The 16,599-nt window shown below is 43.7% G+C and overlaps 1 protein-coding gene across 12 annotated transcripts in view; it reads left to right on the top strand.

Moving 5' to 3' along the window:
• slc2a13a (solute carrier family 2 member 13a) overlaps positions 1 to 15,933 on the top strand; it is a 78,253-nt gene extending 62,320 nt beyond the window's left edge. For all 12 annotated transcript variants that reach the window (XM_028571311.1, XM_028571322.1, XM_028571319.1 and 9 more), the window contains 6 exons: positions 3,398 to 3,561; positions 3,653 to 3,773; positions 11,133 to 11,258; positions 11,413 to 11,531; positions 12,174 to 12,326; positions 14,225 to 15,933. In XM_028571311.1, the coding sequence (XP_028427112.1) occupies positions 3,398 to 3,561; positions 3,653 to 3,773; positions 11,133 to 11,258; positions 11,413 to 11,531; positions 12,174 to 12,326; positions 14,225 to 14,451 (910 nt within the window). In that variant the 3' untranslated portion in view covers positions 14,452 to 15,933. The remainder of the gene's footprint in view (positions 1 to 3,397; positions 3,562 to 3,652; positions 3,774 to 11,132; positions 11,259 to 11,412; positions 11,532 to 12,173; positions 12,327 to 14,224) is intronic.
• The last annotated feature ends 666 nt before the right edge of the window (positions 15,934 to 16,599 follow it).

Here is a 16,599-nt window from a genome sequence, read left to right as displayed (position 1 = left end):
TGCTTCAACTACAGTAAAGAAACTAATCGTTGAAATCATCATTTTGTCAGAATGAAAACAGCCAGGATCTCCATGGATGTCGCGGGGGACCATGCCACTAACAACCCGTCAGTTAATCCTCAGAGTTTAAAGGCACTGAATGGCTGCCTAATTGCAGCATTTTTCCATTTTCATCCTCTCAGTGCAATTTCTGAAATCAGTGCAGGCTCCCAGAGGTCCAGGTAATTGGTCCAAATGCAGTCCTGACTCACCTCTAAGCCCCCTCAGACACCCTCTTATTAAAGCCATTTCCATTGTGAAGACACTGTTACTGTATAATGTCCTTGCCTTTTCTCCCACTTACGGTTGTTATAAATTAAGTTTTTTTTTTAAGTTTATTGTGAAAGACTGCTTTGCATCTAGAAGATCCAAAGCAAAAATAAAAAAAAATAAAAAACATTTTGACGTCTAACACCTTGGAGGTCTGTTTCATTCAGGTGGATGAGTGCCTAGGAGTGTTTCTCGTCACTTTGCAATGTGTGTTGACAGGTAGTGGGTAAAACATATCTTAAACATATCCCATTCAGGCTAGCAGCACCGCAAACTAAAACTTGGGAGAAAAATACCCAAAAATTCAAAGAAGTTTGATTTATTACTAGTTTATGTCACCACCAATTAAATGCATTCCACAAAGACATAAGTCATTCAAGTGCATCGTTTAAGCAGGAAAATACAAACAAAACAGACTCCCAGAAAAAATAAAATAAAAAGCCATTTCGAATGACATGCCAAAAATAAATACTAAGCACACAATGTTCTGTGTGTACCCATTATAATGATGCATTCTCATCTAGGAAAGAATATTGCCAAGACTAACTGAGCGGCAGCACTTCTTCGTGGATTGATCTTGTGCACCAAAGTTTCCATCAAGTTTTCCCCCTCGACGCTGTGAGATGACGAGCAAAAAAAAAAAAAAAACACGCTCACAAGCAAACCCGAAGCTCTCTGCAGATCTGCGAGGAGACACAAGGAATTTAGTACAAGCAGAAATTACGCTGCATTATTTTATTTTTTTTTCCAAGGCTTTCTTTTGTCCTTCTAACAGCAATTCAGTCGTCTGGCTTGTTACAAGACTAACAACTTAACACTTTGCTTCAAAGGAGGACTCAGAGTATACAAGGGTGCAGAGGACGGATGGTTACATCTTTTTTTTCAGGAAATAGACAGGGTCAAGTTCAGCCCTCGAGTGTCTGTTGGGGGACTTTTTAAGTCTGAGACACAATATCTGAGATGCTTTTAACACAAGATGCACTTCACAGTGTTTAGAAAAAATTATCACATTGTTTCTGCAGGCTATTATTCACAGTAGTTGAAGTCAGAACATTGTGTGTGTGTGTGTGTGTGTGTGTGTGTGTGTGTGTGTGTGTGTGTGTGTGTGTGTGTGTGTGTGTGTGCGCGTGCGTGCCTGCATGCGTGCGTGCGTGCGTGCTGTAATCAGAAAAATGCAGGGCTGAAGATGGAGCACAGCAGGCCGCACTTCAGGGAACAGAAATAGTGCTTTTACTCCCACTGCTGCTCCAAAATCAACTCATTTCTTCTGTGCGTTGCCGTGTGTTTGTGAGTTTGCAGATGGATAATAAAGCGGTCTAACTTTTGTCACGTGCCCAAACTTGTGCTCGTCTATGTCAAGCTTTTAAAACCAGAATTTCACGGCATTTCATCTCTTTCTTTCTGTTCTCGCCCTGTCTGACTGGATACCATGGCAGAGAAGTAAAGAGTTATTATGCTAATTACTCAACTGAATGTCTTTGTTTTGAGGAAGAGAGAGAGCGAGAGAGGGGATAACAATTCTTTTGCAGAGATGAAAAGCAGAATGCTAATTCGGAGTTGCCTGGGGAGACACAGAGCGGCAGACAATGCGGGAAGACTTTTTCTTTTTTTTCCTTTAAAGAGTATCACCTTCTTTGTGTTTGCATTCTCTACCGCTTTACTCTACGCGTTTCCAGCACATCATTTCCAAAATGACACCCTGAATAGAGTCCTTGCAGGTGTATGTGTTTGAGCGGCCATCATGCGTGCCTGTGTCCATGTTTTTGTCCCTCTATCGTAGTTACACAATATCATAATTGAAGTGGGAAATGGACCCCGTGCAGGTGTCGGTATTGTTGACCGCAGCCTGTTTAGAGCTGTGTTGATGATGATTGGATATAATCTGCCTGCGTGGAGACACATGGTGCCAGAATTGCAAGTGTAATTACACTGTATGAGAACAGAGTGAGAGACAGGGGAAAAGAGAGGTGGAACGATTGAAAGTGGCTGGTGAGGGGAGAGGCTATTTATAGCTGATCGCTAACTGTCTGTACTCAACGTAGAGAGGCTGTGATTGGTCGATGAGTGTTTGGCTCTCAACAAGAGAGGTTATGGTTGGTTTGTTGACTTGTCTCAACCAATAAATAATGTCACATTTATTATTTTGAGACTTGTGTTATTACTGCAAAGATAAGTATTAGTCAACATTTTGGGAAATACTCCTATTTGCTTCTCTTTTTTTTTTTTTTTTTTTTTTGCGGCATTTCAGCCTTTAATGGAAAGAACAGCTAGATGTGAAAGGGGGGAGAGAGAGGGGAATGACATGCAGGAAAAATTGTCTCAGTTCGGACTCGAACCCTGGACCTTCTGCGTCGAGGCATACACATGTGCGCCCATTCTACCAACTGTGCTAACCCGGCCACTTTGGGCTGCAAGTTTGACGAGAAGATCGACACCAATCTCTTGTCTGCATGTGAAGCTTCAGCCAGTTAGCTTAGCTTAGCTTAGCATAAAGACCGGAAGCACAGGGAAACAGCCTAAACCTGGTGTAAAAACAATGTGCTGTTTTAGAAGGGTTATGTGCTGGGCTATTTCTTGGCCAGGAGTATTAACTTTGTGTAGTCTCTGCTGGGCAAAAAATAGTCGGGTACATTGTCTTATGGTCATTTTTAGACTTTGTTTTTTGTACAAATTAAACAAACAAGATATGAATGGGTTTTACAGGTGCTGGTTTGAACAGAACCAAGCCATCTCTTCTCATTTAACTCTTGCCGAGAGAGTGAATAAGCATTATTTTCCAAAAGTAGTAGTAGCTGAACTACTCCTTTTGAAATAATCCGGCTAGCGTATTTGTTGCCGCCATTGGATTAAATTGCCATTTTCCCACATTTCAGCATTAACTTTGGTAAGTACAGTGTTATATAACTGACAGGAAAGAAAGTCCAAAAACTCCAAAAAATAAGTTGTAATAAACCAGAATGATCCTTTAATTTAGCTACTGTTTATCTAGTGTAAAAAAAAAAAAAAACAAAATGTCCACTATTAAATTGGACACGTTGTTTTAATGACATTAACTCATCATTCTTCTTTCTGTCTTTGTGTCCCACAGGTACTACAGCGCCACCATCCTGCAGATGTCAGGAGTGCGGGACGACAGGCTGGCCATCTGGCTGGCTGGACTCACCACCCTCACCAACTTCCTGTTCACCCTGCTGGGAGTGTGGCTGGTGGAGAGAGTGGGGCGCAGGAAGCTCACCTTGGGCAGCATTATAGGTACGTCACTCAAAAATGTCCCCGTCACGTAGAGATGTCTACAGATTCTAACAGTCACGCTCGCGTGCTACTTGTATCATTTTCCCAACAGGTACATGTTTGAGTTTGAGTCTGCTGGCCATCGGTTTTCTGATGTCCGCCCAGCACAGTCCTCCTGTCACCTTCCACCCATTAGACCCATCCATGGCCAACTCTACCTGCTCCAAATACCAGTGAGTACATACTCCGAGTTCACTTTGGTTCCAAGTAGCATTCATTAAGCTACAATGGACCCACTGCTGCTGGAAAACTGGCTATGAAGCTGGCTCATCTGCTATGGAACAAGCCACACTTATCATCTACCATTATTACAAACCACAAGCAAAAAAAAAAAAAGTTGCAGCAGATATCCTGATGTAATAATACAAATAAAAACTTCTCAGGACCTGAAATTGATTGGTTTAAGCCCTGAAATTACTCCCTCTACTAATTGCCATTTCAAAGATACTGTATAAAGGAAAACAGAGCATTACTCTGCTGTTTTATTCCCCTCTTCACTGAGGCTGATATAAGGTCATTATTCACATTTTGTCACATTATGCCCAGGTGTAGATGAAAACAGAGCGTTATGGCAAGACCGCTATTCACCGTGGAGCACCTCTGCTCTTTGTAAAAGCACTCAATACTTTGCAGTGTCAGAGTATCAATCCAGAGTGCAGGAGAGCCCACTCAGTGGTGGAGAGCTTCAAACGATTCTAAAATGAGATCTGTGGGGAAGCCATTGCACGTTTTCACACATACATTACTAGGGGTGTCACGATTTCAAAAATGACTGATTTGTTAATCACAGGATCAAGCCGTAAATGTTGGTGTATATGATTTGTATCATCTCCTGAACCTTAGGACTGAATCCGCACTACACTACAATTTTCCATTAGCAGCAAAGGGCACACACACACACAAACACACACAGACATATTCACACACACAGACACACACACACACACACACACACACACACACACACACACACACACACACACACACACAGACATACACACACAGACATACACACCTTCCTTCCTTCCTTCGGCGGTCACTCGAAACGAGTATGACTGTCCTCTCTGTCGGGTTGTCTTATTTGTTATTCTCTGGACAAGCTGGACAACATCTTGGGGAAACTCACGGTTTTGGCAAGGAAATTTGATCGATATGGAGACCAGAGGGGACATTTGAGAGAAGTCGAGAGTGACTAACTGCGGCTCCTCGCCCCAAGACAAAACAAATTCCAATCTTATCTTTTCGGCTCCCTGAACCAGCGCTGGCCTTGGCCGAGGCCGGTGTTGAATACTCACTCCCCCTGGAGCACTACAGCGAGGCACACTCTTGCGTTCCCTACCCGACTCCCACTGACACCTGTTGATTGTTGACTCGTACTGGGTCCTGTTTCAAGGCTGACTCCATGGCAACCGGCTGTGTATCGCAATGACAATCGTGCAGACTGAGAAAACCAGATTACGGGGGCCAGACGTAGCTTGACTACTCAGGCCTACACATAGACAAACTCTTACATATATACAGATATGCAACCACCCCCCCCCCCTATCCAGCGCCTTCACCGCTTCTACCCCCAGTCAGGCGGGCAGGTCTGGGACCAGCGCCTTTGTTTGGCTGCAGGACCAGATGTCTGCTTGCCTGTGCTGGACTACCTGCACCCCAACACCCCCATCCCTATGCACCCAACACCCCCCTCCCTCATTGCGTGTCTTGTTTGCCCTTGTATTGGTTATGTGCTTATATTATGTTGCTGAGGTGTTTTTTTCCTGTTCCCAAACTGTACTCCTAGTGGGGGCATAGTCTGGGAGTTGCCTTTTTCTCCTCGTCTCTCCTCATGTCATGCTGTATTTTCTTTACCCCATATTTGTTTGTATGTAACTTGTGAAGCGCTTTGTTGATTTGTTTATCTGTGAAATGCGCTATATAAATAAAATTGGATTGATTGGATTGGATTGTGGATCCTCAGGTGGCTGTAAAGGCCAATCCGTGATCCACAGATTCTGCTGCAATGTGGGCATTGGAAGGTTGAAGTGGTGTGTGGTGGTGGTGGTGGAGCCTGTCTCTGTTTGTCCTTGCGGTGTTGCCGCTTTGCTTCTGCGGCACGGCGGAGTTCTATTTCATGGTGTGCTGCACCTTCCTGCACAGCTTTTTTCCAGTAGTCCCTGTTCAACGCTAGATTCTCCCAGTCGCCGGACGTGATGTTAAACTTTTTCAGGCTGGTCTTAATATTGTCCTTAAAGCGTTTCTTTGGCCCACCAGGGGCTCGCTGTCCTTCTTTTAGCTGGGAGTAGAGGGGAGACGGTTGTTGGGAATGCGGATGATATGACCTGTCCATCGGAGTTGGTACTGCATTATGATGGTAGTGATGCTGGGCATATTTGTTTCCTCCAGAATGCTGGAGTTTGTGCGTCTGTCTTCCCAGTTGATCCTCAAGATTTTTCGTAAGGCTCTTTGATGGAATAGTTCCAGGCTCTTAGGTGTCTGCTGTAGGTGGTCCAGGATTACGCTCCATACAGCAGAGTTGGGAGAATCACAGCTCTATAGACCAGGAGCTTGGTTTGAGCCCTCAGGTCTCGGCCATCAAAGACTCGCTGATGAGCGTTGATGGAGTCATTGTCTTTTATAAGAGTCTGTCCATCTTTTGAGCGCAGGGGATTTAAGCTGCGATGGCTAGGGCCATAGAAAGAGTGAAAAAACCTCTGGTGTCACCTGAATCTGCCAGTCTTTGGAGTTTTAGAGACTTTTCTGTCCACCAGTTGTTCTTGAGCTCCCTCATCAATCTCTGAACGTCAGCCTTGGCTCTGGAGTGTGCTGCCCTTTTGGCCTCACATGTGATATAATTTTGCCACACTCGGAAGGCTTTTTGTTTTCTATAGATGAGTTGTTCTATCTCGGTGTCATTTTCATCAAACCAGTCCTGATGTTTCCTGGACTGATACCCAAGGGTGGATTCACATGAGTCATGGATGGTGGATTTGAGGCCCCAGTGCTCTTCAATGTCATCAGGATATTCTTGCTGAAGACTTTCCTCGAGAGAGTCCTGAAGTAGCTGCTGGGTGGCAGTTTCATTCAGGCTGTCTAGGTTCCGTCTTTGCCGGGTCTGCTTCTTCTGAATCCTCTTTTTAAGTTTGATGGACATTGTGGATCGGATGAGGCGGTGGTCTGTCCAGCAGTTATCAGAGTCTATCATGGCCCTTGTGATGTTCACATCACAGCGGTCCCTTGCTCTTACAATGACATAGTCAATGAGGTGCCATTGCTTGGAGCAAGGGTGCATCAAAGATACCTTGAATTTGTTTTTCTGTCGATAGAGAGTGTTGGTGATGACGAGCTTGTGCTGAGCGCACTTACTCAGAAGCAGCACTCCGTTGGAGTTGATGTTACCAATGCCCTCCTTGCCAATAGTGCCCTTCCAGAGGTGTTGGTCCCGGCCTACCCTAGCATTAAAATCTCCAAGGAGGATGATCTTGTCCTCCCTGGGGATTTTTGACAGGGTTTCTTCCAGCCAGGCATAGAGGGCTTCTTTTTCCTCCACATTGGAGTCTAGGGTAGGGGCATAGGCGCTCATTACTGTCGCTGTCTGGTTGTTGGCCAACACCAGACGGAGAGTCATGAGGCGCTCACTGATCCCCACAGGAAGTTCGGAGAGGTGGTTGACAAGCTGGTTTTTGATGGCAAGTCCAACTCCATGGTTTCTAGCCTCATCGGCTGGCTTTCCTTTCCAAAAGAAAGTGTAGCCACCTTTCTCCTCCTTCAGCTGCCCTTCACCTGCCCGTCGGGTTTTGGAGAGAGCAGCTATATCAATCCGGCATCGCTGCAGTTCTCTGGCAATGATGGCGGTTCGTCTCTCAGGTCTGTCAGTGGAGATGTTGTCCATCAGAGTGCGCACATTCCAGGCTCCAAAATTAAATTTAAATTTCTTTTGTTTCTGACCGCAAATGAGGTGTTCCCTCTGGACGCGGTAATCCAGTCGGGAGATTATAAGGCAGGCTATTTTTAGGGCACCTTTTCTAGCCCCTTCCCCATGTGTGGTAAGCAGAGCGGATCCTAAATAGGACTGCTTAGTCATGGGGGTAGCTGCCGAAGAGCTCTTCTGCATCGTTCCAAGAGCCCAGCGACTGACTCTAACACCCATCGCCTGATGTGCCAGCTCATGACTAGGGACTTCCAGACTACACAAACCTGCCCCCGTCGCCACTTGCTGGTCGCCATAGGACTTTATCCGGAGTGGTAGGGTGGATCCTTTGTGGAGGACGCCTGTGCGTGGCGTTGTTTAACGTGGGGAGGCTGGTGCACAGACAGCCACCACACGGTCCTTGGCAGGTCTGGGTCAGGGTCCAGTGGCATGGAGTCCAAGACGACTGGGGACCCATCCTTGCTGCAGCCTTCATCCGCCTTCCCAGCCATTGTGATGCTACACTTAAGTAAGCCATCATCCTCTGCCTGTTCCGCCGTTGAGGTCTTTTGTCTTTTTTTTCAGGGTGTGCTCCCTTAGCCTTGCCTCTATAGGCTACCCACAAGGCAGTGGGACTATTTACCCATAGATAGGGCAGTGGTTGGCGGGTGCCAGGGCATGTCCACTGCTTGGTGGGCCTGCACAACGTGCCTCTGGGGCCCACTGCTGCTACAGTTCAGTCTGGGTCCGCTAGGGCCCAGTTACCGTGTGTGGCCACGAGGAGGCACTGTAGGAGTCTTGGCGGTGGAGAGGCTGTGTACCGACAGGAGGAGACTTACGATCTTGGCTCCTCTTTTTGCCCCTTGCACAAGGGCTAGTCGGTGGCAGTAGCTGTAAGCAGACTGTAGCAAGCAGAAGCAGCATGCAGCATGCAATAACTACTAAACTACAGACACTACTATCCCAGTACTACTGCACTGACGCATCACACACGCCCTGAGTGAGTTAACTGTGTCACACACACACACACACACACACACACACACACACACACACAGACATATACACACACACACAGACATACATACATACATACATACACACACACAGACATACATATACACACACACACAGACATACATACACACACACACACACACACACACACACACACACAGACAGACATACACACACACACACACACACACACACACACACACACACACATACATATACATAGACACACACACACACACACACACACACACACACACACACACACACACACACACACACACACACATACATACATACACACACACACACACACACAGACATACATAGACACATACACACACAGACATACATACACACACACAGACATACACACACACACACACACACACACACACACACACACAGACATACATAGACACACACACACACAGACATACATACACACAGACACACACACACACACACACAGACAGACATACACACACGCACACACACCTGGAAACAACACATCAGATGCCTCTATGTCCCAAATTTACTCTCACTTACACAGACACAAGATGAAACTCGTGTGTAACGACGGCCTTTCATCATAACAACAAACAACGCCTAATGGACTCTCTGTCCAGCACCCACACACTGTGACAAACACAAACACAGAAGTAATTTGAAAAGATGAGTGCTTTTACCACACTGGAGTGGCTTCATTGAGTTCACTTTACTCCATACGAGCCCACACATCCCCTCGCTGACCACGGCAGCATCGTAGGAGCCCCAGAGTCACCACAGGCCTCTCACACTCGTTGTGGATGGGACTGTATTCTTAAGGTGTCTCCAATGGGCTTTGACTATAGGTTAGTTGCCTGGGAAATGATGCAATCTCTTGGATATGTTACCTATAAATGAATAATTGTACATGCCCTTAGCCCCTTTAGTTACTGTTGCCATGCCTGTCAAACGTTTCCATTCTCGCACGACGCATACAGAGTTTACAGTGATATTGTTTGTCCTCTCAAAATTCTTTGAGAATTTCTTTTGAAACTATAGGTCTTTGGCGACGCTGTACTTGACCAATTGGAATCGAATATTTAGCAAGAGTTTACATTTACAAACATGACATCAGTGTCAAATGTTAGTGTTTTCAGTAGGCTGACATCACACAAACAGTATCATAGACGTTGCATACTTGCATGCTTTACATTTCAGAGGGAAAAAAAGCATACGTTTTTTACAATATGACATTATCCGTCAGTTTGGGGGAAAAAAATGACCCACCTGAAAGGTATTACGTTATCAGTCAGGACATTTTATTATATTATTGTTATTACATTATTGGGTCTTACCACATTTTCCTTCAAGTAAAGTGCAAATGTATTCCATTTTCAGGCGTTATTCCATTTTCAGGAAAGTATTTCATTATTGGGTGCTACAAGGGATCTTAAACAGGCAATTGATGGATGCATACGTGATATTGTACTAAAAGAACGAGGCTAAATCCAGGTAATAGTCATCACCAGTCAGGACCCATGTAGATGTAGAAGACGTGAAAGTAAAGAAGAAGCATTGTTCTTGTATTGTAGTCTAGAGCTAGTATATACTTACTATATAGTAGAGCTGGGCAATATATCGATATTATATCGGTATTGTGTTATTTGCCTTTTCCCACTTAGTCATTATATCCACATTACGATTGATTGACGATGATTATTTATCTAAAATCTAAGTGTGAAGATATTTTGTTAAAGCACCAATAGTCAACACTACAATATCGTTGCGGTATCGATATCGAGGTAATTGGTCAAAAATATCGTGATATTTGATTTTCTCCATATCGCCCGGCCCTACTATATAGTACGCTTTGCTAACACATAACATAATTTATTATATTTATTAAAAGACCTACATTTGACACATTTTCAACTGCATGATTTGAATCTGAAGCTGAGCTGTTGCATGTCCCTCCTCAGCTTCCCTCTCTGTTTCATTGTGCTTCCCTCGGGACTTAATCCACGGTTTTATTTTGGTCTAGTTGACCTCAGTGTGAAATTAGAGCAAGGTGCCCTGCACACAGGGAGGCTGCAGCCGGCAAAAATAGACCTCTGAAACAAAACACACATTTCATGCACTCCCATCAGGATCACAACAACAACAACAACAACAACAACAACAGACCTGATGGAACTGCACTGTTCCCTCTTAAATGTGGACTGCTTACCACATAAATGACTACGGCACAAGACATAACAGTGAGATATGACGGGATAAAGACGTAATGATGGTGAATGCAACATTTGTTTGTAGATTGCTCTTAATTTTGATTTATCGCTTCCTGCATGTGGGGAACAGTCCATACATTAATTTAATTTGGGTAATGAGGCAGATCTCAATTAGAGTCTCAATTAGAGGGGGTGGGATGCTGTTTTCTGTTATAGTCCCATCTTGTTGAAGTGGTATAGGCGGACACGTGTATTTTTAGAGTTGGCGAGCAACTCAACACTCTTTTTTACTTTTTTTTCTTTTTTAGAAAAGTAAAGGAATGTGACTCCAAGAGCTAACCCCACTCGCAGGATGATCGATTGTGTTCGGGGACATTACAGCTAATGTATCTGCTTGTTTTGGCTTGCAGGCTGTGTGAGCCATGCATGCTGGACCCTGGATGTGGTTTCTGTTACCGTGAGAACAGCTCAGCGCTCCTCGCCTCCTCCTGTGTGCCAGTCAATAAGGCCTCCACCGAGCAAGCAGCATGGGGCAGGTGAGTCACAGGAAGCTGCGTGAGTCTGTGCATGCGTTAGGATGTAGCACCCATAGATGTAAGCAGCAATTATATATTATTAATAGACATTTTTACACATTTCACACTGAATTGATTAACAAAAGCCAAACGGGTGTGCCCAACCCTCTTCCAGATGCTCCAACTCCAGCCTGGTGAGAGATGAGACCTACTGGGCCTACAACTACTGTCCCACCTCCTACTCCTGGCTGGTTCTGCTGGGTCTGGTCTGCTACCTGGCTGCTTTCGCTCCAGGTACACTTGTCATTTCACTGTCACTTTTATCCTATAATACACTATTAATAGTCTTTGGAGTCTCTGTTTTTTTGTATTCTTCACATTTCTATGTTAAATTTAGGGCTGCAACTAACCATTATTTTCATTGTCAATTAATCTCTCGATTGTTTTCTCGTTTAATTGATTAGTTGTTTGGTCTATAAAATGTCAGAAAACAGTGAAAAGAATTGTCGATCACTGTTTTCCAAAAGCCCAAGTTGACGTCCTCAAATGTCTTGTTTTGTCCACAACTCAAAGATATTCCGTTTTCTGTCACAGAGGAGAGAAGCAACTAGAACATTTAAGAAGCTGGAATCAGAGAAATCTTTGAAATCGATTAATCGATTATCAAAATTGTTGGCAATTCATTTTATATTTGACAACTAATTGATTAATTGATTCATCTTTTCAGCTGCTTTTTAGTTGCAGTTTACCTTAAAGCTACGATGCACGTTGAGATTGGCGGTTCAGCGCTCCATTTTAATCATCTCACACAGTCACACAAAGTTGTCATTAGAAGACGTACTGCACCTCTCCACTGAGCCTCCGGTTGAACGTTGTCTCCGTCCTCTCGTAAAGTAATCCCACGAGGCGTATATATCTCTCGTCTCTCTTACTCAGGGATGGGTCCCATGCCGTGGACCATCAACTCCGAGATCTACCCGCTGTGGGCGAGGAGCACCGGGAACGCCTGCGCAGCCGGAGTCAACTGGACCTTCAACGTCCTGGTGTCTCTCACCTTCCTCCACCTGGCTCAGTACTTCACCTACTATGGTCAGTTTCAGGGCTGCAGAATGTTGAACAACCAATTACCTTTTAGAGCTTTTATTCGTTCTTGTTTTGTGGAAGGAGAGGGAGACAAAGTAGGGAAACTCTATCATGATTTTCTTTTCTTTTAAATCCAGACACCAGTCCTGTCAGGTTCAATCACTACCAGCCATGAATGCTGTCAGTCCTCATCTAGTCTCGCATAGCCAGACCTTCCTCCACAGCGCCGCGGAGGAGGGTCTGGCTAGTCCACACAGCGTTCCGGGGATGGGAGAAAAACGCGTTCTGGTTTATTGGCATTTTTTTTAAACCAGTGTTTCTCAAATGGGGGTACTAGTACCCGTTGGGGTACTTTGGAGTACTGCAGGGATTTTTGCATGATTCCTAAAATAACAAATGAATTTAGTGTTGGATGCTAAACATTTGAAATGTAGGCTAGCATTTAAGTGTTTTTCAGTTACAAGGTTGCTGTTAAGCCTAAACAGGCACAGCGTTGTACCTCTTTATATAGCCTTTCTTTTTTTATACCAAAAATGTTTTGCGCTGGGCTGAAAAAATATTTCAAAGGGGGTACATTATTGAAAAAAGTCTGAGAACCACTGCTTTAAACCAATCACAATCATCTTGGACGGTGCTAAGCACCGGACGGAGCAACGGTGCGGCTCCAAAATAGCCTCGGGAAGGAACTTGTTTTGGTGGAACGTGTGTACGTTCAAAGGTTGTTTTAGTCGTGCGAGAGAAAACTCAGATTGGAAAAATAGTCAGGCTAGCTGTCTGGATTTACCCTGCAGAGATCTGAGGAGCAGGTAACCGTAGTCCTCAGAAATCCACAGAAGTTTAGAAGGCCAACACAAAGAAAGCAAGAAGGTGACGGACATCTGGAATTTCTGGCTGAACAATCCCGGGAAGTGAAATGTTGTTGATATAGACTCGTCCAGTTATATCAGTCTTTATGCAAACTTCTCAGCAGATCTTGTGTAACATGCCTAACATACATCCTGACCTTACGTCAAAACCAGCAAGGAGGTAGCAGCTGATTGACACCCCGATGTGTTTCCAACCTTTCTTCTTCCATACGTCTTCAGTCAGCGTGACTCAACAGCAGGGATCTCCTCCGACAGGAAGGAAGTGACCTTTGGTGGAGCTGGCGGTCGGTCGATCCATCAGCGGTGGTTGTGGAGGCATCCGGAGATGCAGCGGGTTAACGATCCATTTGAGTCGTTCATCCATTCATCCGGTTTATGAGAATCGTTCACCGAAACAAAAAAAAAAAAAAGTGTCAAAGCTGAATAAAAAAAAAAAAAAAAAACAATATGCCTTTGCCCTAGAAATGGTAATTAGCATAATGGACACTTCCATGCACACTCACTTGTATCAAATGAAAAGTATCAATCTGCTGTGACAAGGAGCAAATAGACATCGCAGTTGTCAGGAAATGTCATTGAACCTCTGTCACCGTGTCTCTGTAGGAAAACTTGTTTCTAGGTAGGTGTGTGTGTGTGTGTGTGTGAGAGAGAGAGTGTGTGTGTTTGTGTGTGTTGGTGTAGTAATGCCATCTTGACAGGGGAATGTTACTTCAACTATTTAAATTATTGTATGGTGACCAGCAGCCTGAAAGTAATATTTTAATCTGTTAACAGATTTTCATTTGTCAGCACACAAATACACACACACACACACACACACACACACACACACACACACACAAACACAATCTCCATGAGAGGTTTGTGGGCAGTCAACATCCAATATTAGCTGATCCACTGTCACCCCCAGTGTTTCTCTTTCTGTAGATGAATGAGAACAAAAGCACTTCCAAAAAGCTCTCCCAAAGGGGGAGGCAGTGTGTTTGTGGGTGGCTGTCCTCGGTGACAGTGTGTTCTTTTGTTTTTCGCCTTCCCCAGGAGCTTTCTTCCTCTACTCCAGCATGGCTTTGCTGGGTTTCTTCTTCATCTACGGCTGCCTGCCGGAGACCAAAGCCCGGCGTCTGGAGGAGATCGAAGCGCTGTTCGAAAACCAGCTCTGTTCCTGCGGTGCCTCCGATTCGGACGAGGGACGGCAGGTCGAATACATCCGAGTCAAAGGTTCTAACTACCATCTCTCGGACAACGACGCGTCCGACGTGGACTAGAGAGACGGTTTCCCTTAGCTTCTGTGATTACTGAAACAGTGCAGAGTGTCGCGTGGTATTTTTCTTTCTTTTTTGTGTGTGAGCCGAGGAGCCACTGCTTACCCTCGCTATGAGGTTCAGAATCCCAGCTTGCATGTATCATTAAGTCGAGCGAGGTTCACTTCCAATTCAGGAATCCGAAAATCACCGACAAGTCAAGGACATGTCAGCCTATTCTCTGAATTGAGGGTGAACCGATGCCAAATCTGGAGTCAAACCTGCTTTAGTAGACCGCTGCGTCTTTAACCATGCACCACAAATATCTCAATTACGAAAGGCTAAAACATTGCCTTTTTTCACACATAACAGTAGTGGGGTTTTTTTAATTTCTTTTTCATGAACAATTGGACAGGAAACACACACTGCATGTACAAAATACAAGGGGCATTTCCTCTCTCACGAAGTCCACCGATGGTGATGTACGTTCCAAAAGAGGCCCCAGCTCAGTATCAGACTCATATACTGAGCTGGGGCATCTTTTGTATTAGGAACATATTACTGCTACTATCAGTAATATGTTCCTAATATTTTGTACATTTGTTGACTAAATATATTTTATGATTTATTTACCATGTTGTACGTACAGTATCCAAAGTAAAAAATGATCCAGCCATCCTACAGCATTGTGTCAGAATATGTGTCCATTTAAAGATACAGTGAAGATGGTCTTGAAAACCAGGTTTGTGCGTCCACAAAACCTTTGTTGACATGACAGCAGTTGTGACTTACTGTCGACCTGTAGTACCATTATGCCTTTCTATATGAAACACATCTCAGTTACATGTTGTTAAAGCTTGTAGCATAGCACACTCATGTCAGTTCCTTATCTGATGACAGTCTTCGTGGTTCTGATGTCTTTTTATGAAAAGCAAACACCAGAGATGTACAGTATTTGTTTTAAGTTTAGAAAACGTGAATTGTCAGTTGGTGCCTAAACAAAACTCACCAATCTAGTAGCACTGAAAGGAATAAAAGTTCTGTTGCTATAGTTCATATTTATTAACGTATTCATTTAAATATGTGTTGCCACAAAGTACTAATTGCTTCAGCCTGAAACTTGCAAAAAAACTACATAGACTATGTTTTTTTTTTTTTTTTTTTTTAAGTTTCAGGTCTGCAATTCTTTTGCTTACCTGCCTCTAAAAATAGCAGCTTTTAACATTTGATTATACTATGGCGAGTACAGCCTCATGTCACTCTGTTACTAGGTTGCCAAAAAACCTACAATATGAGCCCATGTTATGAACCTGGGTATTAAACATGTAATGTCCACTACCTAAAACCATGGTTTTATGACTGAGACTTGTATTTAAAAGTATTTCATTCTAGCCTAAACATGATCATATTAGTGCCTGTGTATTGTGAAGGTCCCTTATGGTCGTTTTTCAGTCCAAATCCCTGAAGTGGATGTTTTACTGTATATCATGTTAGATAATTAAGTCAGCATAGCTTATATATATATATATATATATATATATATATATATATATATATATCTTTTTTTTTTTTTTTGACATGTACATATTTGCATTTCACCTGTGATGGAATGTTATTTTTTTTACTATAATTTCATGTATTTGATTTGGGTCTTCCTCCATAGCCTTACGTACAAATAGCAGAGCATATCATCTATGTGGTTCTCATGTCAAAAGTCGAGGAGTAGGCTTTAGCGTAATTTGCCAATGTTGTTTTGTAAAAAAAATTGTGAAATTGTGTGAGGTTACACCTTGTTAGTCAAATACACACGTGTAATATCTGTGTAGCAAAAAAACTGTTTGAAAGTAGACTACGGAGTAACGTCGTGTAACCAAACCAAACCAAACAGGTGAATGAACAGGCCTGCGCTGTCAGTGTGTCCAATGAACAGGTGAAGGACAGTCCATCATTTCTGACACGTGGGTCCTAACCCTATCATCATTTAATAAGATATGATACCTCTTTTTAATAAACTTTTCAAATAAGAAGCTGTTTATCAAATACCGTGGCACAATGTAATGACATTTCCAGTGACAGTCAAGTTGAATGAAGTATCTGCAAGTATTGTGATATGTTTGGTATTGTCAAGGTGTCCCCTTTACATATGGACGCTTATGAAAGCGATTAATCAGT

Source organism: Perca flavescens, chromosome 23, assembly GCF_004354835.1.
Source record: "Perca flavescens isolate YP-PL-M2 chromosome 23, PFLA_1.0, whole genome shotgun sequence".
NCBI classification, from domain to species: domain Eukaryota; kingdom Metazoa; phylum Chordata; class Actinopteri; order Perciformes; family Percidae; genus Perca; species Perca flavescens.
This window is presented reverse-complemented; position numbering and strand designations above follow the sequence as displayed.